The 23,866-nt window shown below is 36.2% G+C and overlaps 1 protein-coding gene across 2 annotated transcripts in view; it reads right to left on the minus strand.

The window, feature by feature from the left end:
- Window positions 1-5,383: 5,383 nt before the first annotated feature.
- The window catches only part of LOC115925203 (rapamycin-insensitive companion of mTOR-like), a 61,288-nt gene continuing 42,805 nt past the window's right edge, over window positions 5,384-23,866 (minus strand). The window contains exons 13-31 of one of the 2 annotated variants that reach the window (XM_030988762.1): window positions 23,448-23,528; window positions 22,678-22,778; window positions 22,056-22,224; window positions 20,088-20,162; window positions 17,480-17,584; window positions 16,674-16,720; window positions 16,048-16,198; window positions 15,449-15,666; window positions 14,819-14,945; window positions 14,085-14,326; window positions 13,365-13,644; window positions 12,925-13,017; window positions 12,299-12,405; window positions 10,476-11,720; window positions 9,935-10,082; window positions 8,745-9,114; window positions 7,981-8,302; window positions 7,137-7,275; window positions 5,384-6,247 (exon numbers count right to left, since the gene is read on the minus strand). In XM_030988762.1, coding sequence (XP_030844622.1) covers window positions 6,173-6,247; window positions 7,137-7,275; window positions 7,981-8,302; window positions 8,745-9,114; window positions 9,935-10,082; window positions 10,476-11,720; window positions 12,299-12,405; window positions 12,925-13,017; window positions 13,365-13,644; window positions 14,085-14,326; window positions 14,819-14,945; window positions 15,449-15,666; window positions 16,048-16,198; window positions 16,674-16,720; window positions 17,480-17,584; window positions 20,088-20,162; window positions 22,056-22,224; window positions 22,678-22,778; window positions 23,448-23,528 — 4,095 coding nt within the window. In that variant the 3' untranslated portion in view covers window positions 5,384-6,172. The remainder of the gene's footprint in view (window positions 6,248-7,136; window positions 7,276-7,980; window positions 8,303-8,744; window positions 9,115-9,934; window positions 10,083-10,475; window positions 11,721-12,298; window positions 12,406-12,924; window positions 13,018-13,364; window positions 13,645-14,084; window positions 14,327-14,818; window positions 14,946-15,448; window positions 15,667-16,047; window positions 16,199-16,673; window positions 16,721-17,479; window positions 17,585-20,087; window positions 20,163-22,055; window positions 22,225-22,677; window positions 22,779-23,447; window positions 23,529-23,866) is intronic. The other variant, XM_030988765.1, reaches the window with a different exon arrangement.

Here is a 23,866-nt window from a genome sequence, read left to right on the forward strand (position 1 = left end):
TACTTGTTCTTTAATAGGATGCCTTCTTTAAATAATGATTCATTTCACCTTTGGCAACAAATTTTGAAGTCTATTTTTATATTCTCCATATAACTTTGTCATTTTAGTCAAAATATACATGATTATCTTTTATAAAAATAGATGGTGCTATGCATGTATGTTCTGTCCAAAAGTAACATACCTTTTGTGAAAACCTTGGTGCTAATGTTTTTATCAACACTGCCAGACAATCTTTTTTAATATAGACCTGTAATATACATGTAGACATAAGTTTTTAAACATGTACTTAACATTTTTTAAGATGTACTTAACATTTGTTAATGAGCTGTGTTGCTTAATCATTTTTATACCAGTAATGTACAACTGAAGTGAATATACTGTAATTACATTCTCTTTAACAAATGTTGTTAGAGATGATGAATAATAACGCCCTAAGTAGAAGTTCCTATATTTCTTGTTGTCATGTGCAGCTTTACTAGCTTAAATGTGATGCTTTTGCAATGGATATCGTTGTAACCAGGTTTTACCATTTTTTGCTTGCTAACGTGTAGGATTTATAAATCAAGAAGTCGATATTAATTTGGCTGAGAGATATCGGCCCCTGGCGAAATTATGCCCGTACACTTATGCTTTAAACTAAAATAGAATGTAATATAATATAGCTTCTTGTTCTGTAGTTTTTTGTTTTGTTAATATATTTTATATTTAAAGGGATCCGGTAACTTTGTCTCAGATTCTGAAACAAAATTCTGGATTTAGCTCATGATGCAATGATAATCATAAACCTTTAGGTCAGTCAGGAACCCCATGACTTTTACAAGCCGATCGCTTGTCTGATTATCAAGATATTTATGATTGGAATTACAAATTTTGAAAACCGTTTGCCTGACGGTTTTCATAACACTACAGTCTATTGGGGAAAAAGAGTATGGTAAAACCGGTCACTCAAAGATTTTTACTTTTTTGAGGCACTTCTTGATCATTTTGGGGTTCAATATTACACCATATCACAGACACTGATAATGCGTAGGGCCGTGTATCTCAGATTTAACATTGTTAAACGATCCCTTTAATAATTGTTGAGTGTCGTCATGATTGTTGATCAGTAAGCTTCTACATGTAGATATATGTGAAGTCTTAATAGTGGCCTTGCTGTGTTCCATGTTTGTTAGGAATTACAATCAACCTTGTGTATTAAAGCAGACTTTGTGCAAGTTCATAACTCAAAAGGTGGTTGCTCTAAGAAACTCCATGTTTCATGTTGTTTCTTGAAGATCTTTCCATAAATTGAATTTTCCAACTAAAACTTAGCGTTCAAGTTTAAGTTTGATTTACACAAGGTTGACTACTTCATATTAGATGTAAGTCAACTTCAGTATATTATATAGTGTTGTCTTAAAGGTCACATAGTACATTTATAAAGTGTTAGCTCTGGTTTCATTGGTATTTATTTTAGATATCTTTCGTGTCTTTTGGTAGTGGTGGTGCTGCTGCTGTATCTGTTAATAAGTTAACTTCTGTTTATTCAGCTTTCATGGTACTATTTTTGGTAATTTTGTCTTCTTTTTTTGTTGCTCTGTTATGTTTGTGTAATGCTGCTACTGAGATTAGATATGCAAGTTACCTGTTCATGTACCTTCAGTTTATTACAAATGTAAACAGCATCTAGAAAACTAGAAATGGATGTTTACCATGCATAGAGTGTCTTACAAGTTTATGTACATCATGGACATGCTTTTCATGATTTCAGTTTGTATACCATATAATATACCTCTATCTCACTCTCAATCTAAGTGTGTATAATAAAGTGTCATCATGTTCCATATGAAATGGAAAGGGTGCTTATTAATAATCATTCCTATGAACTCAAGCCAGTCTCATCAAGCCATCCACTCCCTGTAATACATGGGAACATGTTTTGTATGCTTAGTATCAATAAAGTGATATTTATTACAACCTCTCTCTCTCTCTCTCTCTCTCTTCAGTTTCCTTCACATATTTTGTCGACTGGTTTCCTCCTGCACTTATTTGTGTTTTGTCCCCTCTTCTCACTCTTTCTCTCACTGTTAAAATATCCCTTTGATCTTTTGAGATTCTCACTGCACGCATGCCCAGGTCTGATACTTTTTAAAATATACCAGACGCATGTGTTCATTGTATTTCAGATCAACTGAATTTTCTTCAATAATTACATAATACAATTTTACATGTTATAACATGAGGCGTATGACACCAGGAATTTTGGTAAAATTAAAATGGACGTACACTGTAATCCTTGAATCTATGAAACATGGAAAATAGTGTACAAATATACAATGACACTCGAGGGTCTAGCTGAAACTATTCGCATCGAAGGAAGATCAACTAGTACTATTCTCCCGAGGGCCATCGGCCCGAGGGAGAAAAGTACTAATGATGTTCCTGACGGTGCGAATAGTTTTAGCTTGTTCCGAGAATGAGTCATTTTATATTTGTTTTATATCCCTTCCTTCTGTATTATTCCTACACTTCTGTAATAACATGAACCTTATACTCAAATTCACATCTTACATTCAGATCTAAAAGAAACAAAAGAAACTTGCACTATTAATATTGCATATAGTGTAGTGCGATTATCGCGCGCACAGCGCAAATTGCATGTGCGCATGCTTGAGCGCTGTGAGCTGAGGCATTGAAATCCTGTACGCTCGCTGACGTCACGCATAGTCCCTTTTTTCCCTAGGGAAAAAAGGGACTATGCGTGACATCATCAATAAAAAATGTACTATTCCGATGTAGGTGGCAGGAAACGTCTTTTATAGTAAAGCTATTCATTTTCTTGTTGTGTACACTCCTAATGCAACAATCTACATTGGCTATTTTTGTCAATTATATCCGTTTTTCTATCCATGTAAATTTTCTTCTGATTTAGGTATTTATATTTAGAAAATGAAGCAAGAAATGAAAAACAGCAGTGTTTGCAATCTGTAGAAGTGAAGCTGGTGAATCTATGAAGTAAAGAATCCTTTACCAAGTTGGTTTTAAACAAGTTTTCAACTCCTCTGTTTCATTATCCTCACAAATAAAAACACTACAAATCTTGCATCTCTCTGTGTACGAAGCAAAGCCTATTTATTGTATTTCAGATAAACAGAATTCTCTTCAATAATTACATGATATTAATGACATTTACAAAACAGACATTACAATAAAATCATAAAACATAAGGAATTGTACACACAGCATTGTTTTTAAGATGTCGCTGAACAATCCTACTTTTAGCCAGGCATTACAAAAATGTATATTATTGAAAGCATTTGGGAAATTGTCTTCATTGACATTCATGTACATCTACTGCACATGTGTGTCATGGCTAGCCATACTCCCAATGTCCAATGCTAAACTTCTCAATGATCTGTACATATATTATGAATAAATTCAGTTCTCATACGTGTACAGTTAGCAACTAAATTATACATACCCCTTGTAAATTTGACGTTTTTTTTGTGTTTAAGAAATAAAGGTGGACTGGTTGAATGAGGGCCTTTGTTGAATACTTTTAGATGTAATCTTTAATATGTCACATTCTCAAGAAGTACAAATTGGGAAAAATCAATTTTTTGCAGACTTAACAATTACAAAGATTGGTGAGGGTATGAATAATTTAGGTGTTAACTGTATGTCTGAATGAAGTACAATCTAGTACCCAATTCCCACATGAAATAAATCAAATGCATTGCTCTCCATGCCGGCCGAGGTGGGTTACAATAAATCTATTTTCTTTTCTTGACTTGCATAAAACAGCTTCAAGTACAGCTTGGGATACAAGTTTCTTTGTGGCGCACCTATGGTTTTAATAACATTTATATAAACTGCGATAGAACTTTAAATCTTTCTCTATGCTTAAGAATACTTGTCATGTGAAAACAAAACTTGATATATAATCATAACCCTCCAATAAAATATATATAATGAGAGAGACCCAGATACATGTAGATGAAGAACAGGTATAATATTGCAAATGAAAGTTTTTGCCATTTTTTTATAGTCAAAGACAGACACATACATGTAGCTTACACAATAGACATGATTGAGACCTTAATCAAATTTAGAAATAGAATTCTATCCCCATCCAAAGATTAGTTTCTTGATTACCAACAACTTTTCATCAAATACTAAACTGTAGATGTGACAAACACCAGTTCCTATTATCTAATGATATTATTAAAATCACAATATAAGTGTATTTAATGTATCTGAAGTTAAAATGAGATTGAATATAATAACATGTATAAGGAAAAGTGGAATTCAATTTCAATTGTATGGTTCCTAATGATATGATAAGGCATTGTTATGATACTCAATGTTTGGATATGTTTAGAATAAACAAACAAAATCCATACAGTTGCTCCTGTGAAATTTGCAGTATGTATGAAAATCAGAGGAAATGTATTTTAAAAACTTCCAGAAATCCAAGAGTATTAAAGTTAGATCAAAGCATTAAGATATTTGTATATGGTATGCAACTCAACTCATTTCATTTGTGAACCTCACAATTTCTCACGTCAAAACAGAACTTGGTTTACCTTGGGCGCCCTATTCTATGCAAGTGTGCGTTAACAAGTCCACTAAACAAGGTATTTTACAGTTCCCTGGGATTGCATTTAAACTTCTATTTCTCCTTGTAGAAGAAATACTTGAAGCTCAGACTTTGACTACAGTATAGCACCATGGAAACCCTTAACCTTACTTACATCAAGAGCAAAACAGGATTTGATGATCGTTACACTTTAAGTATTGCTACATTCTTGATGTGCAGTCATGACACATGCCCCCTGAAGGTATCAATCTACATTTGCTACTCTTAACCCGGGAAAGGAGCATGTGGTAGGATCCAAAGACAATGGGATTGAATGTGCCATGCCTGTATGCCCTCAAGGTGACCATATGGTAAGAATACTCTCCTGAGAGTGGAGATGGTGCACACATTGTGTGCAAGAATGAATGCAATGCAATGATAGAGTAATGATATATATAAGAAATTTTGAGATGCTATTATTATGCGCTCTTCTTCTCTTTCATCTCAGTAGGCTTACGGTTGCTCCATTTGAGAGAGGGGGAGGATTGGGGAGTCCTGAAAAGGACTGTCTGTAATCTTTCTTTCTTGAGGGTCATCATTAATACAGAGTCTGCGCCTTGATTTGGCGACATACAAATCTTATGTATTAGTTAACCTTTAACTTTATTTTCTTTTATACTTCCCATAACTGCTATAAATTTCATGAATTTACCTAACTTATTACCAGAAAGACCCACTTAATGTACATGTACCTATCAATATCACATAATTAAATAATAGAAATTAAAGACTCTATTTTAACATTTAAACATAATTCTTTGCGGCTAATGCCCAGCATTAAAAAAATCAGCTTGCATACAACTGCATAAATTAGACATTCCAAGTACAAGGCCTACATATTGGAGAGAGATAGAGTTAGTCTACAGCACAAGACCCGCCTTATGACAGCAGCAGTTTTTTTTGTACATGTACCTGCATACAAGTACAGGGCAGTCAACATACATACATTTCTAGGAATCAATAAACTTTGTTTTCTTTATTGAATGTAAAGTACTAGCTGCTCTTGTAAGCACCGTCTAATCAATGAAACAAATAGCGGTTACAGAGGTCTGAAAAATAAACATTTCATGTCCAATCTGTGAACAATGTCAACTTTTCATCAATCTTACATAATCTCTCTAGCCTAGGTGCTACTTATCAAGCACAACTTGCTAGTCTTGTCTAGCTAGACCCTACCAGATAAACTAGGTTCCTTTACATTGTATGTAGCATAGCATATATATCTGTGCTGACCAGCAATTTACAATGAATAAAACCTGAAAATATGAATAAATACCATCATGATATGACACACTGAGTATATCCATTATTACAAGCTCACTGAAACGTGGCTCTTTCAGGTAAAATAAAATTCTAGTCTACATTTACTGCATCAATAAAATTCTCAAACAATTCTGAAGGATACATTTGCAGAAAGTTCACTTAAAATTATTGCACATGATTTGTTACTCGATGACTAGAAAACTTGAGGAACTGATTGCAGTAGCACAATGTTTCTGTCTTGATTGGTCAAGTAGAATGAGAGGTCAAAGGTCGGAGGTCCAAGGTCAGAGGTCAGGATCCTGATGAGTTGGATTGTGTATCGCTGCTCTCTTCCAAACCAAGAATTCTCTCGGCTTCATGATGGAGCTGGTAAGAAGAAGGAGAAGAGGATTATTGTAGTCTATTAAAAGATGTATCGACAACTGCTCACTGGAAACAGAAAAAATGGTCTGAAAATAATATAAAACCATAGAATGTTAAACTTATGTGAATTATCAAATTTGACCATTATTGTAGCCAAAAAAAAGAGTTAATTTTTTAAATATTAAGATGACCATACTTATATTTCTTTTATAAATTTCAAAATGACATAGTGTAGAAGCATGATAATGCCATGTTAATGAGCACATGTTGTGCAAAATTGTTACCTCTTTCCACTCATGATTATAATTATCTATTAGATCTTTGAATCAAAAGGTATTGAGGCAAACCGCAAACTCTCTTTTTATATCCTGAATCCTGAGTTCAAAAATGTTTCAGTTGTTTGTTAAATCATGCCTTTATTTTATATAAAAGGAATACATGTGCACATTCAAGTCCAGGGGGGTGTTTCACAAAGATCCTAAGTTGAACTTATCTCTAAGTTGGACTTAAACATTATGGAAAGCCATTAGCATGTTTGAAAATATTTTGTAAAACTATTTTACAAGGCATAAAATGTTAATTTAAATCATTCATATTTTATATTAACAAGGAAATTTCTTGTTCTTGCTGTGGAATATATGAAAAGTCTAAAATACTTGAATTTTTGCTTTGGAATATATTTTATTTTAAGACTACAAATGGCTCTCCATAATATGTAAGTCCAACTTAGAGTTAAGTTTGATTTAGGATCTTTGTGAAACACCCCTCAGGTCCATGTTCCCTTTCCGAAACCAGGGCAGGTCGCACTACATATAAAAAAATACAAACAATAATGCATTACAGTTACAAATATATATCAATAATGATAAAAAGGAGGGGACATCCTACGTACCTCATGAAAATGAACTTCTTGGAAGAGTTCTTGTATGAATCTTCTAGATGAGAGTCTGTAGCTACTGGTAGCTATTAGATTCATCACATCAGAGAATAAACAAGTCCTCTCAAAGGCTTTAGGAAACTTCTCACGTAATCTGAAACAGGAACAGGGATGAATATTACATTCTGGGGTAAGATGATAATATCACAAAATAATTGTTCAAAAACAATGAACGGTACACCTTTGGCATTTTTTCTTTGAGAACTCTTCTAAACTTGCATCAGAACAGGATCTCCGTTCAAATTTTTCTTTTTAAATTAAAATAAAATCAATAAATCTTCTCTCTTAAATTCAAATCAAACCTAAGTTAGTAATATTGGGAAAGAGGATTTTCAAAAAATAACAACAGTGCGTTGAAATAAACTCTCACAAAAGTGGAAATATAACTCCATCGGTCAGACCAGCTTATGCCAATACAAAAGTATTAGTTATTCTAAAATTTATGAGTTCTTACCATGTGATGTTCATATTTGAACCAACTTTTCAATTATAGTTAAACACACAAAGGAAACATGTGGTGTTACAATGTAGATGTTTATAGTTTACAGTATGAACAAATATTGCTCCATGTATAAGGTGAGCATTTAAAGCCTATCTGCACTAGTTTGGCCAGGATGGATTAGACCTCCCTGCATGGTCACTGACAGGTGGTTATCTCATCAAATCAGCTCCCAACTAACATAAGAAAAAGGATCATGGGGGACCAATGGTCACTGATTAGGCATTGTTTGCTATATAGAGGGCGCAAGTAGCTTATAAGTAGTGCAGTGGGGCTTTAAAGAGAGAGATTTCCACATACCCGAGCAATCCTTCTTCATGCGCCTTCATGCCCACTGAGCTGCTCATCTTAATCACCAATCTGATGACCTCTCTCCTAATCATCTCCCTTCCCTTGGGCGTATCATCCCTCATCCTGACGGCTCCTTGACTGGACTGGGAGACGCTGGTCCCTGAGCTACCCACGCTGGTAGGGGTGTTGTTATCTACGCTGTTGCTACCGAACGGGTTACTGGCGCTGGCCGAGCTGCTGCCGCGGGAACGGATGAGGAGGGGTTGAGGAGGGTTGACCGGTTGGAAGATGACCAAAGATGCTGGGTCATCTGGATGAGGAATAGAATCACCTGATGGAGAAAAAAAATATATATATATTTTAGGCATCACCCTCTAGGTACTGCTATAAAATAACATAGGAAAAATTTATTATGAAAGTGGCATCTGACATTTTAAAAAAGAACTGAGATTACAAACCATTCAATCAGTCATGTACGGTAGCACCCCTTCATGGTTTTCGGTACATGTACATGTAGCTTCTACTTCTTTGGGCCCCATAAGAAGAGGGTTTGTGTGGCTGGACATATAAAAAGACTATTTCCAATCCTCTTATCAATTTTCGGGTGATTTGAAAACTTGTTGTCTATATAAGAGAAGTGTCATTGTTTTGTTTTTATCTTGGACCATCTGATGCAGAAAGGAAACGATTCTGAATACTCTAAAGTAATTCACTTGAGTTCCAGTAATTTTAATGTTTTTGAACAAAAAAATATTGAATCAAAAGTTACTCACCATCTTGACTCTCCAACGACCTTGTCCTAACCTTTGTACATGCCAGACAATGCTCAATCTGATGCAGATTGTTATCCATATGTACCTCTTCCTCCTCTTCCCCATCCCTCACACCTGATCCATCCCCTATTCTCAGATTGGAATAGTCCGCCTCCCCCATGCTGAGTGTGTGCTGTTGGGCTATATCATGTTGGTCCGAGGGGTGGCTGGTTGGTGATTCCAGGGTGTGAGTAGGGGCATTACTGTTGGCTGTGGAGCCAGAGTCTGGGCTGTAGACCTGAACCTGAGGTATGTGGATGTCTGTCATGGCAGGTGATACGGCGTGACTCGTGGGGGCGCTGTGACCATCCTTGTATTGACTCTCATCAGACTGGTGGAAACAAAACAAGTCAAATTATCAATCTCAGAATTACTTGTCCATTATCAATATTTATCGAAGTGAATCACTGTAACCCTCGGGTCTCTCCATGGCCCTGTTTCATAAAAATGATATGATATTTGTTATAAGCTACTGAAATCCTTATATTTGATTGGCTGTGAGCAGTATTGTCATAGATCTGTGGTACTTGTTTTTTTTTAAACAGGGTCCATAACAGATATGAAACCAGTTGAAAGTGATCTGCAGTTTTTATACAAATTTATTCCCACCAGAGCCATTACACGTTTCAATCGATAATATTCACAGAAGCACCATCCCATTAAACTCTGTGAAGACCAAAGATGCATATTCCTTTCTTCTCTTTTAACAACCTTTACATTTCAATGATTATGCGACACATAAATCAATTAATCCATGTTCAATTTCTTGTTCCAACTCCTTCTTCAACTCTGGACTCAATACCCTTACCGTAACATTAACCATGAATCTGAACCTAGCCCTAAGTTGAGCATAAAACTCAAACTCAACCATAAAATGCTTACCCCATACCTATGTTGAAAATTATTAAAGCCTGGAGCAAAAGTCAGAAAAAACATTTCTTATCAGCTACATTATCATCCTGTAGCTGATAATCTCAGTTTTACCTAAACATAGGGCCTGTCTAATACAAAGAGTTGTGATTGATCCAAATCGATCTCAAGTTCTCCAATCAATCATAAGTTTGCAGTCTCCTATCTCTTTGTTGGACGGGGCCCTGGTGAATGGTTTTTATATCTTGATCGTGAGAAAAGTATACTTCATAACGACTTACATGGAATATAAGTGTAACATCGACAGGTAAACATAGACCGACGTATTCATTCTTGGTGGTGGATGATGAGCTTGTATGGTGAAGAGACTTCATAGAAGGTGCTTTGGACATGACAGACCCCCTCTCTAGACAACTCATGCTGATACTCCTGCAATAATCATAATATATCAATTAATCAATTTATGAATACATCACAATATAACCAATTTATTTATAAAACGTATTTGCATAAATTGTATCTAAAAAAGAAAGATTGTTCAAAATTATATGAATGAATTTCTCAATAGACTTTATGCATGCAGTATCAAATCATATTTGACTTGATCCTATCAGAATTAATTCTTTAAATAATGGATTGATATCAGGACCCATATTAAATGGATCGTTCCAGAAACGAGGTAGTAGTGCTCTATCTCAATAAAACAGGTCTGGAGTTAAAGTCTAGGTACTATTCTGATTTTCAGAGAACTCTTTCATCAAATACCTGCCTGTATCATATGCCATGTGTCTATAATTCAAAAAAAATATTAATCAGACTTACTCCACCATTCCTGACAATCCTCTGCGCAACTTCATCTCGCTTGGATTCCCAAATGATGATGCTCTCTTAATCAGACTATCATCCTCTCCACTGCTCAGCTGTCTGTGTTGTAGCTTCAATGCTTTCAAAGTAGCATAACCATGAGCATCCCTTACAGAGGTGAAAGCCGCACTAGTCTCAAAGAGATTGGAATAGGAGCTGAGGTTTGGTGACAGAGTCTTGGATATCCTCCTGACAAAGCTTGGAGTCCTTTTGAGATTGTGCCTCTTACGGAGTGTATCTGAGGAATGAATACTCTTAACAGTCATAGAGCTGGAGACGGTGCTTACGCTAGACATGGACGATTCTACGGGGGGACTTGAGGGGTTGGAATGCATCGAACCCACACCGCTGGTCTGAGATGTGTCCGTGGCGAAGCTCTCGCTCCGACTTTTGGTCCCCATGCTGCTGTTGCCACTTTCATTGCTGTCGCAGCGCCGCTTGAGACTATGGCTCCTGTCCCGTGACTGCGCTCGCGATCTCTCATTCACATCTTGGTTGAATCGCACACCTTCTGAGCTCCTGTCCTTACACATCCTTGAGCTGGCATCGCTATTGCTGCGTAATTTGGTAATCAACGAATCAAAGGGCGGAGGCTCGTCATCATCTTGCCCTTCTATTGTAGGCATCGTCTGCGCTCTACGCAATAACGGTGTCCTTGATGCCCTATCAACTACGATCGTTCTTCCTCCATCGGATACCTCGTTGATACCTGGTAGCTGCTCTGTGGCTGAATTCACTCGATCTCTCTTACTGAGTCTAACAAGAGGGCTGGGTGACATTGATCGCTCCTCGGTGGATGGAACCACCTTAGCATCCCCTCCAGAGTTTGTATCCCCAGTCACCTCCAAAAAGAAATTTGGTGGTCCTCCTGGCGTCAGAGGACTCTGTACTGGACTAGGTTCTCCCGCAAAGAACTTCACGTTGGGGTCGACCTTGGGAGTGCTGCTGTCTCCTGGAGTCTTAGGGCTGTCAATGCTGTAGGTACTGAAGCTCGGTAAGCTGACGGGAGAGGAGAGATCTCGATGGTTGTGGTTGTACTCCTCTAATGGGATGGGCAGGACAGTGGGTAGATTGTTCTCTCTGTCCTCTACCACAGGGAAGTACTCGCCCCGGCTATGGCGGATGCTCTCCCAGCCTAGACAGCTCAAGCTGTCTGCTCCTTGTCTTGTTTTACTGATCAAACCTAGCACATAGAAGCAGGTCCTAAGGCACCAATGAGAAAGAAACAAGAAGACAGTAGATAAGGACAAATTGCCACTGAGCATGTATGTGTACTATCTTGAATACAACATGCACATTTAAAAAAAAAACAGAGTTCAGGCAATAATAAAGCAAGGCAAATATTCAATGTATGTGTTCCAAAAATGTCAAGAAAAGTTATGTCCTTTTAATGTCACTCTATGTTCATTATTCCATGATGCTCAATAAAGCACAGTGGATGAAAGTTATGTAATTGCAAGGGGAGGGGGGGGGGGGGGGGGTGAATTCTAATGCAAATCTGTTCAAAATACGGTTGTATTGCGGTCATTAGCAAGACATTGATCTACATTTGCCACACTCCACCCAGGTGAAGTAAATGGGTACCTGGTAGGAATTTATTCCTTGAAATGCTAGAGCGCCATATGGCAGCCGTGCTAAAGCCAGGGTAATAATTAGGAGCGCAAGGAGGGTCAAATCTGACTGACATGAGCGCTATACAAGAACCCACCATTATTATTATTATTATTATAAGATGTGCAGTGGACTTGATGCAATTGAAAGAGAGTTGTTGTCATACATACCCTCGTATAGAGAAGACCTCACACTCCTCAGCGAGTCTGATGATATCAGGGATGATACCTTCCTGCTGAAGCAGCTTCAGACCCCAGGTAGTACTACCAGTGTGACCCTGCAGGGAGGAAGATGGAGAGAGTTACAGAGAGATGGAGAGGAGAGGAGAGGAGAAGAGAGGAAAGAGAGAGAGACAGATAGGGAGGGAGAGAGAGATAGGGAGGGAGGGAGGAGAGGGAGACAGAGAATGAGAGTTATACATTGTGTAGAAAGGGAAAAGAATATTGAAATAAGAGTTTTACAAAAATGAATAAAATGAAAATAAAAATAAAAGTAAAGACCGACAGATGGAGATGGAGAGAGAGAAAAAATAAAGAAATCTATGCAACGCAATTTCAAACAGTAATGAAAGTTTACACTGGCACAGTAAATGTTTCTGGAGACTCCTAAAAAGTGTTACATACACATGTGGTTTCAAAGAAAAAAGTTGCTTAGTGAACATGTACCACTCACATTCAAGAGAGACACATTCGCTTCATCAACTGATCTCTGGTTCAGACTCTCATTAGGTTCCAAGAGAGAACTTTCACACCATCACACTCTCTCGGGGTAATTCTTTCCTGACCATCTCACTTACCAATGCCCACAATGCAGCTTTAAGATTGAGTATAGTGTCCATCGTCTCTACATCACCATATCGTATCACCTCACACATCTCTGCAATATGATTCTGAAATCGCACAAAGTGGTATAAAGGTGAATAAATAACCAATCAAAATCACTTGGTATATCACAATCTGTGAATAAATCAGAGTAGATAAAAACATATCTGACATCGACACAAAATCAGTCATTTGTGTTATTGACAGATACAAAATGAAGAAAAGAATACATTGAAATTTGCACATGATTCAATTCTATTTTTCTTATAGATGCTACATAACATTAAGAAAAACAGAATAACACAGGAATAAGAAAACGTTGTGGGATTTGCTTAATAATAATCCCTTAGCTCCTGTTTAATTTCCATGTACATGTACATTTACAAGTATAAGTACATAATAATTAGATGCTGACCTGTTTCTCAATGAGCTCACAGCCTCCTCTATGTTTGGCCAGCTGACCGTAGAGATGCACCGGTACATAGACATCTTTCCTCTGCCTACGTTCATCCTTGGACCGTCGTATGAAACCACCGGAGACGTGAGGACGATGGTAGCAGGTGAAGGCCTCGTTGATCTCCGTCTCTATCAGGGTCACGTACTTGCGGTTGAAGTAGGTGAACCATCGGTCTAGCTCGTGGGAGACATAGTTCACATCGTGGAGGTATTTAAAGCCTTTGGTCGTTGAGATGAACCTGAAAGGGAGACAACGAAGATTCAGTTTAAGTAGGTATTATCTTGAGAGCAGGTTTCATGAAACCTGACTAGAAATGCTGCCTCTAGAACAACAGATTGAATATTTTAACCCCTACGGTGCCACCAAAAACACAAATTTAATTTCATGACAGAAATATATCTCACAATTAATGTTTCTATCATATTTGTATTTTCATAGTCTTAGCACTTAGACAGACATATTTTCATGATATATCACAATTTGTGCAAATCAAACTGCCTGAGGCATGAAAGAATTTCAATGGACATTTTGATAGGATAGACTGAAAAGAAAAAAGAATCAGAATGGAACGAGGTATATATAGAGGGAGGGAAGGAGAAGGAAAGAAGAGAAGGGTAAAAGGAGGACGCAAGGGTAGAGAAAAGAGGAAGGAGAAAGGGATTAAAAGAGATCCCATACCTAGTGAGTAATAGAGCACCCTTATCACCCATATGCAGCAATGGAGGTCTCATATGAACCAGACTGTGTAGATTAGCATCATCTTCACACGCTTCATCCAGGATGTCTAGAGCCAGGCCGCTGATAGTACGAGCCTTGTCATGGAGCTGAGTGATGAGAAGCTCTACACCCCACGTATGGAAGAACGGTGTCTGAGCTCGAAGCAACACACGCAGGTGATTGGTTGCATATATCCTCATAGACTGCAAGGAACAATTCAGGGTTGATAAAGATGTAAGCTCCATGTATCAAGATAGAGCAAAGACACAGTTTGAGCCTTCCTTAAACGTAATTAAAGGCTTATGAACTATATTGCACTAACTTCTTCATGTATCTGGATGATTTATATCAGGGACATGCCATTTATACAAATTACTGGAAATGTGCGCTTTACAGTAGGGTTTTGGCCTAGCAAACCTACTTCAACAGGAGTTGGCAGGATTCTGTTTCAGTCTAAAAAAATGGATATCCCTCTGGAAATCCTGCTACCATCTTGACAAGGGCGTTCCTATTTGGACCATCTCTTTTGAAGTCAAGACAGGACCTGGACCAGGACCAGAAGCATTCTATTACTCTCTAATAAGCTCTAATAAGCTCTTGCAGCGCAGTAGAATATATCCACATAGTTATTGCGCTTTACAAATGAATATTATTATTATTATTATTATTATTAATATGGTACTATTAATACGCACCTCTGAAGATCCTGCTAACATCTTGCCCAGGACCGTCCTGGCTAGTCCATCTCTCTTGTAGTCCAGACAGGTCACGACCAGCTTCTGTAACGTCTCATGGTGAGGCATGGAGCACACATCCAGTAGACTGTGCACAAACACAAACGTAACATTAGTCATTGACAAAGTCAAACTTGAAAATAACAAAATGTTATATGATTGAAATCCCTCATAATTGATCGCGAGTTTGGGCAAGTGCACAAAAACACAGAGATTATTCTACACATATATGACTAAATTAGGGATGAATAAAATGGCCCATACAGTATCTTTAGAAAGTACAGTGCATTTTACTTAACAAACAAATCGTTCTATGATTAGTCCGAAACCTCTGTTTCTGACAATGTTTTAGTAAATCTGTAGGCAAGTTCCATTCGTTGGAACAAGAAAAAGCTCAAATACACTGCACATCCAAAAGCAATGAACATATCCTCAAATCTTTCTACTTTTAAACACTTTCTCACACATTTACATCAAAGACTAATTGTTTCTTGTTAAAAGATGCTTGTTTTCTCTATTCTTCTTTCTCCAAGAAATGTATCTCCCTTGCTCAGCTTTTTCATTGGTAAAAAAAGAAGAAATCCCACTCACTATTGAAAGACGCCAGCTTTCTCCAGTATCTTCTCTCCTTCATGAGTCTTTGAAAGCTTTCCAACCAGTAGAAAGTAATCTTGACTGAGTGTGTTCTGAATGCTTGATGGGCTGAAGACGGCCTGTGGAGGGAGCTCGTTACGTGGAGCCATGCTGATCTCAAGGAGACAGTCTCCAATGTCTACCGTTAGCTCCATCAGGAGCTTCTCAGCATCGGTCTGTAGTACAATAATAATAATATTGATAGTGATGAGAATTATAAGCAAAAATATTGTAGTAAAAACTAGTAATAGCCAGGATATTATTAAAAACAGTCTTATTACAATTTGTTACAATTGTGTTATAACAGAAATAACACTAATCAGTATTTCACTAAATGTTAAATTCATCATCATCATCATCATCATCATCATCATCATCATCATCATCATCATCAACCATCATCACTTTCTTCAGTCACAGTCACCATTATCATCATCATAACCATCAACACCGTTATCCTCATCCCCCTCTCCTCCTCTTCCTTCACCTAGCATCATCACCATGACAGTCATCATCACCATCTTCATCATATGCATGTAAAAACTACAAGGACTTACTTCATCGCAATTAAGAAGAAAGTTGAGAAGTTGACATCCAATGATGGTGTAGCTTTGGATCTCACTAGATCGGCCCAGTTCCCGCCCGAGACTGATCACAGAGTACTGCTTACTCATCGGCTTATAGAACTCAACCAACCGACGAAAAAACCTGATCAAAATGAAGGCAATGTATCATGACAATCTTGATCATTGGGAAAGCTTTTGTTAAATAAATTTAAGTGTAAAACAATGAAGAGCTGCCTGCAAGGGAAATCACACAATTCCACATTTGTGTTTGGTCAATCACAACTAAAATTGTAATAACTTTCTTATCCTTTATCAGATTTTCCTCAGAACTTTCACTTTTCTGTTTCTCTCATTCCTTTTATTAAAGAAATCTTGATGGCAAGGTGGACTTTCCCTTTAATGTGAAAACAAAAAACAGAATATACTGTACAGTATATAAAGACTACTCGAGGGAGACAAGAAAAATCAGTCTTTATGAGCAGGTATTTTATACACAGGTTTAAAATGAGATACTCTGCTCAAAGGAAACCAAAAATGTGTTCTTTAGAGACAGTTGGTCTTTCTATACAGGTGTTCACTTTAAGGGGGTTTGACTGTAGAGAAGGAATGTTTCTTACCTGTTAACATTAGCATCCTCAAACTTCTTCAGTGTAACTCCTCCTTTCTATAAAGCAGAACAAAGCACGAGATAACACAGGTCAATTAAGGTCATGACCTTTCAAATGACCTTTCACATGAACTTGCATACCAAATGTTTAATATGCCCCCTTTTTACCAAATCAGAATATAACACAAAAGTTCAAATGCAGGTTAACTAAATGTCAGGACCTTTCCTTATGTAACGTGAACCAGCCTGTATCCCTAACCCTCTATCTCTAATCTTATCATTGTACCAACCCACCTGTCATATTCTGTGACAGAAAGTAAACAGTGAGAAGAGATAACAGCATCCCACCTGTAAGAAATACCTGATATTTATAATGAACCTTTTACCAGTGTACTATATCGGCAAAGGATGATATAACGACTCGTGAATGTCCATCCAGTAATGCAACTCTGAACTACTGTACCTCCTTCATATTGTAATTGTTAATGTTACTGACAAATGCATTTGAACATTGATACTGACAATTCACTACATAAATATCATACTCCTGTACCTGTAGTTCAAAATCATTTGTAGAACTTCATCAATCAGTTTTCCAATCAACCAAAAATCATGAATATATACTGACAAACCTACAGAAAGAAATACACATACTGTAGATGGTCAAGTTAAGAAAGACAAAATACAAAAATGAGGCAGAAATGTACATACATGTATACAAACAGATAAACAGAATAAAGAAACTGACATTCAAATGAACAGACAGACGGATAGACAAGCACACTAACCAACAAACAGACAGAGTTAATGAATTACCTTGATTGCTCCTCCTATAAGTTCCCAGTTCCAGACGGTGTGGTCTTTAGTTGTGAGTACCAATGTTTCTTTGATCATGGTTTGTACTGCAGAATCCTCATTCTCCTGTTCAATATCAAAGCAATATATATCTCTTACATCACAATGGCCAATGCTCTAAAACACTCAGTGTATCTTTCACAACTACTTTAACTCTAAATAATGCTTCAACTTATTAAAATGGCTCTAAAAAGTTTCACTTACATGGAACATATACATGTAGGCCTGTATTGTAACAAGAACATTGTTTAAATGCAACTAATCAAGCCTAACAATCGTTATCAAACATGCCATTTCTCTATGCACGAATGCCAATACTATAATCACCAAACGATCATTTTTCACATCAGCTTATGGTCTACATACGTATAAAACTGTAATATCAACAATACTGATGTTGACTTGAACAAGTCTAGTGATTACTTTTCATACAAGCCTACACTCTTCGTCAACTTGTAAAAACGACAATGCTCTAAAGCACCTAAACAACATCAAGCAATCAGTTATCACATAAGCTTGTGCTCTCCATGACATTCAAACACTGCTGAACTACAATTTCAAACTACCATAAGCAAAAAGTGATTACTTTTATACCAGAGTCATCAAGCCCTTTCACCTATTTAATACACATACACCTTTCCCTATTCAGCTTTGAAAAGGTTTCAAATTGGTCTTAAAAAGTTGACGGGTGGATTTTCTTCAAACAATTTTGCATGACATTTGATGATTTTTTTCTGTATTGATTAGAATATTCCATGATTGAAGCTTTGTGATCATATGGTAGATTAATAGCCCACTTTTCAAATGAATATGAGTATTGTTTCAATGATCATTCATACAAAATAGATGACCTGTTATCTGCACATGTATACTACATGAATGCAACTCTGTAATGAATAGTACTTTTCTTCATTGGAAATGTAAAGTAAAAGAATAATACCTTGATAATTTTACAGTCATATTTCAAGTATGATATTCAAAGTTGAAGCAACTGTTTGCATTGCAATCTATATCATTTTTTGACAATCAATATATTTCATCTTCATTGGAAATAAAATGAAATAATTCTAAATCAAGATGTATTAATATCAATTCCATTCAGGAAGTATTATGATGCAAATTATGCAAATTATGCAAATGAGAATGCAAGCATGCAGGTGTAATAATGCAAATAAACAAACACAAGAACGTGATGCATGCAAGTGATGCTATGAAAGTTGGTGCAATATATAAAAAGTAATTAGAATTTGTCAAATCCCAAACTAAATTCTGACAAAAGAAAAGAGAAAAGAAAATGAGAAAATTAAGGTCTTGCACGTAATATTTATCCATCAAATGTTACAAGATCTTATCCTTACATATGACAATGTCTTGAATGTGTAGCTAGCATTATTCTACTACTTAAGATGCCCTTCCACACAGCAGCCCTCAAATTGTCTCCTTGTACAGGCCACACTTGTGATTTCCCCTTGTACGATATTATATTACTTTTTATCTTGGGTTTACTAATTTCAGAATACCATAGAATTTCATAAATAATTGCATTTGTTTGATTGTGGCAAAATAAAAACAGAGCTCTAAACCAAAATGAATGTGTTTCATACAAAGTTTACCATTAATTCCTTGAAGTATTCAAAAATCTTTTGACAAAAAAATAATTAATAAAACATTAAACCAATGGAAGGGATATCAAAGTCAAAATAAAAGCAGAAAATTATACAACTCATATATTATTTATAATAGTTAAATACAAAGTTGAAATCTCAATTGCTACAAACATGGTCAAAGAAATAACTTCCATTCTCTTTTGGACTCAAATCGAACATGTGGTTGAACTAAAATTGGCTTTAGATGTTTCTGCACTATTAAACAAAATATATATATATATATATTTTTTTAATTCAAAATAAGAAAAGAATAAATGAATAAGCAAAGAAGACTGTTAAACTACATCCGAAGGGTGCAAATCAGTTGATAGATAGGTTTGTAACACCTCAGTCACACCAAGAAGACGGACACCAGACCGCTAGAGACCGAACAAGGCATTATATTACCCCTAATGGCCAAGAATTGGTCGGTTTACGGGTGTGACCAAGGTTTAAAAGCATAGGCATGTTGTTTTTATGTATGGCAAATAATTTGGCATAATTCACTTCATACAAGGGCAAATTAATATATGGATAGGTTTGCAGTATGGCAAATTTATTTCTTTAGTTAGGTTGGCAAATAATCCTGCATATTTTAGCTCACTGCAAAAGGTTTGCAACTAATACTGCACACTTCAGTTTAATGAAAGAATTGGCAAATTATTTTGCATCTCTCATTTCTTGATATATATAATTCTAACTCAGGTCGACACACTTGCAGGACAGATTTGCATCCAATTTCGCAAAATTTAGTTTGTTTACTGATAGGTTGCTAATAATTCTACAAAATTAATCTAGATACATTTGCATAAGTTTGCATTTGATTCTGCATGATTCACACTTGTCTAAGACACCTTTAGTGCTAGAAAAGGAGAAAAAGACAATAGTAATGAAGGAGAAGAAGAGTTTTATTTGCGACAGACCTGCGTTGACCGATTGGATATCTTGTCCCATGAGGAAGGCATTCCCAAAGCCGAGGAGAACGATCTGCTTCTCGACTTTTCAGTCAGGTTCAGGAAAGACAAAATTAGTGCCATTAATCATCCAACACCCATTGCATGCAATCAATATCATCCTCAAGTTTAAAAAAAGAAGACAGAAAATGATTCAACTATGAAAATATTCAATAGAGATCTGGAAAGTTTTTTTTTAAAAGAGCTCAGAAAAAAACAAAAATGAGCTCTATAAATAAATAGAAATAAAAAAAAAAAAAGATTAGAGGGAGGAATCCCATTTTAATTTGAAAAATTATTTAAAAAAAAAAATTCTTCTGAATAAAAAAACAAGACTATTTATACTGAAATATTACACAGCAACTAGATAGCATCCAAATTTGATAAAATAAAAGTATCCACGGACATGATAATATCATAGAAATGTTACCATGTATGAATGTCATTGCTGTAACCTTACACATCCATATTATGCAATTAATAACAGGGGCAATATTTCAATAAAGATAAAAAGTACATGTCTGTCTGTTTTCCATTCTAAATAATTACATGGACATATTGTATCTTTTCATCACATATTCATATGGGGATGTATAGATGTATATATGAAAATTGGGGATATATAAAATGAAAAGGATGAAGAAAAAGATGTAACATCGGTTTGTTAGTAATAAATGTGTTATAGACATGACAAGAATGTGGTCAATTTCATGCAATGTACATTGAAAGCCATGCAAGTTAGTAGTCTGGGCAGCGTTTCTCGAAACCATCATAAGTACAAGTTCACCGACATCCCATTGACATGCGTGTATTAAGTTTAACACGAGTTTCAATGGGATGTCGGTGAACTTGTAGTTATGACGGTTTCGAGAAACGCTACCCTGGTGCCATGGAAACAAATAATGACATCACATTTCAAAATATTCATCTTCCCAACATGGTTTGTGAAACAATGATCTTGCATAGCCAACATCAAACATAAACTATGCGATTCTCAAGCTTTCATACCAAACAAGATGGCAGAGACATATTTAATAGCAAACTATACAATTGGCATAGGTTTGGCTGTAACAGAGTACATCATTTCAAAGAAAATATGCCAGTTAATTAAGTCCAAAATGCTTGAGAGAAAACATATTCAAATGCATGTACAGCAAAGGTCTTTCAACAAACAGACTATTGTTTCATATTACATGTATAAGGCCAATTTAGTGACAGCAGGGGAATTCCACTTTATTTCTATCACGTAAAAGGTGCTCCTCACTTAATGAGATAAGAAACCGAGGAGTGTTTACACCGTATGCCACTTGTACATCCTAGCTCTAACCATTTTGTACTTTCCCTCAAAACTTTAACTGTAATAAATACTATTTTCAGTGTGGCTACCCTAGATACCACTAGCTCTAAAACATTGCACCCTCCCTCATAACCTATATTCACAAAGTCTGTCTTCTACTTAATCTTTTAAAGCAACCAGTTTGTTAAAAGGAAACAGAGAAATCTCAGACTTAGTTCCTTTGTTAAACCGCATTTTCAACAAAAGCCTAAACCCAGTGTCTGGTTTTTAATTTTTGCAGAATACGGACCTTAATGATACCATAATGGTATGGTTCATCCTTGATAACACTGCTATATAATGGCTATAAGTACATTGCACCCCCTCTCTTAACATAAATGCTGTAAGGTGTGGCTCCCACCCCCCCCCCCCCTCATACCGCCTGTATATCCCTGTATCCCTCCCTAACAACCTAACTAGATACTATACTGAGCGTGCCTTGATACCAATGGTACATCCTAGCTATAAGTACATTGCACCCCAGCTCTTAACATTTTAAACACTGTAGGGTGTGGCTCCCCCCTCCATACTGCCCTTTTATCCTGTATCTCTCCCTAATAAATAACCTTCCTAGATACCATACTGGGAGTGGCGTGGCTTACCCTTGATACCACTGCCATATCCTTGCTCTTGTCAGCCACCACCCTCTGGCTGGTGACAAACATGTCTGAGTTGCTAAGAATGTGGTCTAGATACAGGCTGCATGGTATCACTCCTCGCTTCTTCATCTCGTGGTGGCGCTCTAGGTTCGTCACAGCCGCACTCGCACGACTGAAAATGATAAAGAAAATAAAGAATAACATTTGTAAAAAGAAAAATACTATATTTGTATGTCATGAATATAATCTTACTCAGCAATGGTAGCACAGATTTAACAACAGGCACGTTTTCTTTCTAGTCTGACATATTTATCCTGTTAGAAACATAACTGCTGTAAATATAAAAGACAGATATTTTGTACAATTCAAAAGCAATATAAAGACCAGCTTATCATCATCTGATAACATCTAGTTCACTTACCGTCATGGTGAAATTAAGGTATCAAGTGAGTGTTTTGAATGGTTATCTATGTTGTTTGTTTTCTTTGTATAAATCATAGCACCATAAGAAGTTATCTAATAGATGCTTTCCTTGTTTTCCTTGGAGTAACAAAGGAAGTTACTTGAAAGAGAGATTAGTTTCTCTCAGGTAGTAACAAGAGATGTGAAGTGAAAGATATCTTACTTTCTCTGTAGCAGTGGTACATCAAAGGATGCAGCAAGTGTCATGAGTGTAGGTAGGCAGTGATGATGCTGCTCACAGTCAGGAGGTAGTATCTTGTCCGCCTGTACAGCAAATAAACAGAGATTTTTGGTTAAAGGTAAAGACCAGTATTGGAAACGCCCCAATTTCAAAAAATTAAATGGAAGCTCTCATTACCAATCATGTGAAAGAATATGTTTTGACTAATACATGATGATAAAAAATTTGCCTGGAAACTGCCTACTAATTCACATATTTGGTAAATTTGTTTCTCTCATGGTCTGTGAGAGATATAGGGTAGTCCCATATACATCTTTCTGTGTATAGTGCTTGTAACTTTACGAAGAATGGGCCAAATTTCTTATCATTTTGATGATTCCAGAACCTTGCAGATGCTAGATGCTAGATGATCAACCTTTTCTGATCGATTCCACAACGTTTCTTTCACAATGCAATCGCATGACCATAACTGGTCTTAACCTTTAACATTAACATTAAATGGATTTCTTTCATAAAAAATCTTTTTACAATATATTGTGAAACAGTCAGTAATTGATGACATGTTCAGCTTATAATGCAAACAAAAAGCATTCTGGAAGAGGTTGGACATTTTATACCGATTGTTGAATAAGAAAATTTGACAAAGAACAAAGAAGCACATACAAAAACTGTCTACTCAAGGGTTTCAAAATAATGCATAAATTAAAGGATTCATTCATCGCTTTTATAGAATAAAAAATGATGTTACTTACCATATATAATAATTCACCAAGTAGGATGGTTGCTTGTATGGACAGATTGGCATTGTCAGATGTCACCACCTCTACAAGACTCTACAACAAAGAAAATATCAATTGAATTGAAAGAGAATAGTCAAACCACGACAACATTCAAATAAACGGAGGATCTTTCGAGCGATTCACTGCCAGTTGTGAAGATTATGTAATCAACAGGTTTATCTTTTGTTGTAATGTTTTTATATATGATTGTAATTTATACTGTCTTTTATGAATCTGTGGAAATAAAATGAAATTGAAATTGAAATTGAACTGAAATAAATAACAATAATCAGCAACACTTCTACAAAAAGAAATAAAGACTAGCGTACCACATTAAACTGTCTAATGCAGTTAATTAATTATCGTTTCCAGAAAAGTAAAATTTGATGCAT

This window comes from Strongylocentrotus purpuratus, unplaced genomic scaffold, assembly GCF_000002235.5.
Source record: "Strongylocentrotus purpuratus isolate Spur 01 unplaced genomic scaffold, Spur_5.0 spur5_contig_840, whole genome shotgun sequence".
Taxonomy (NCBI): domain Eukaryota; kingdom Metazoa; phylum Echinodermata; class Echinoidea; order Camarodonta; family Strongylocentrotidae; genus Strongylocentrotus; species Strongylocentrotus purpuratus.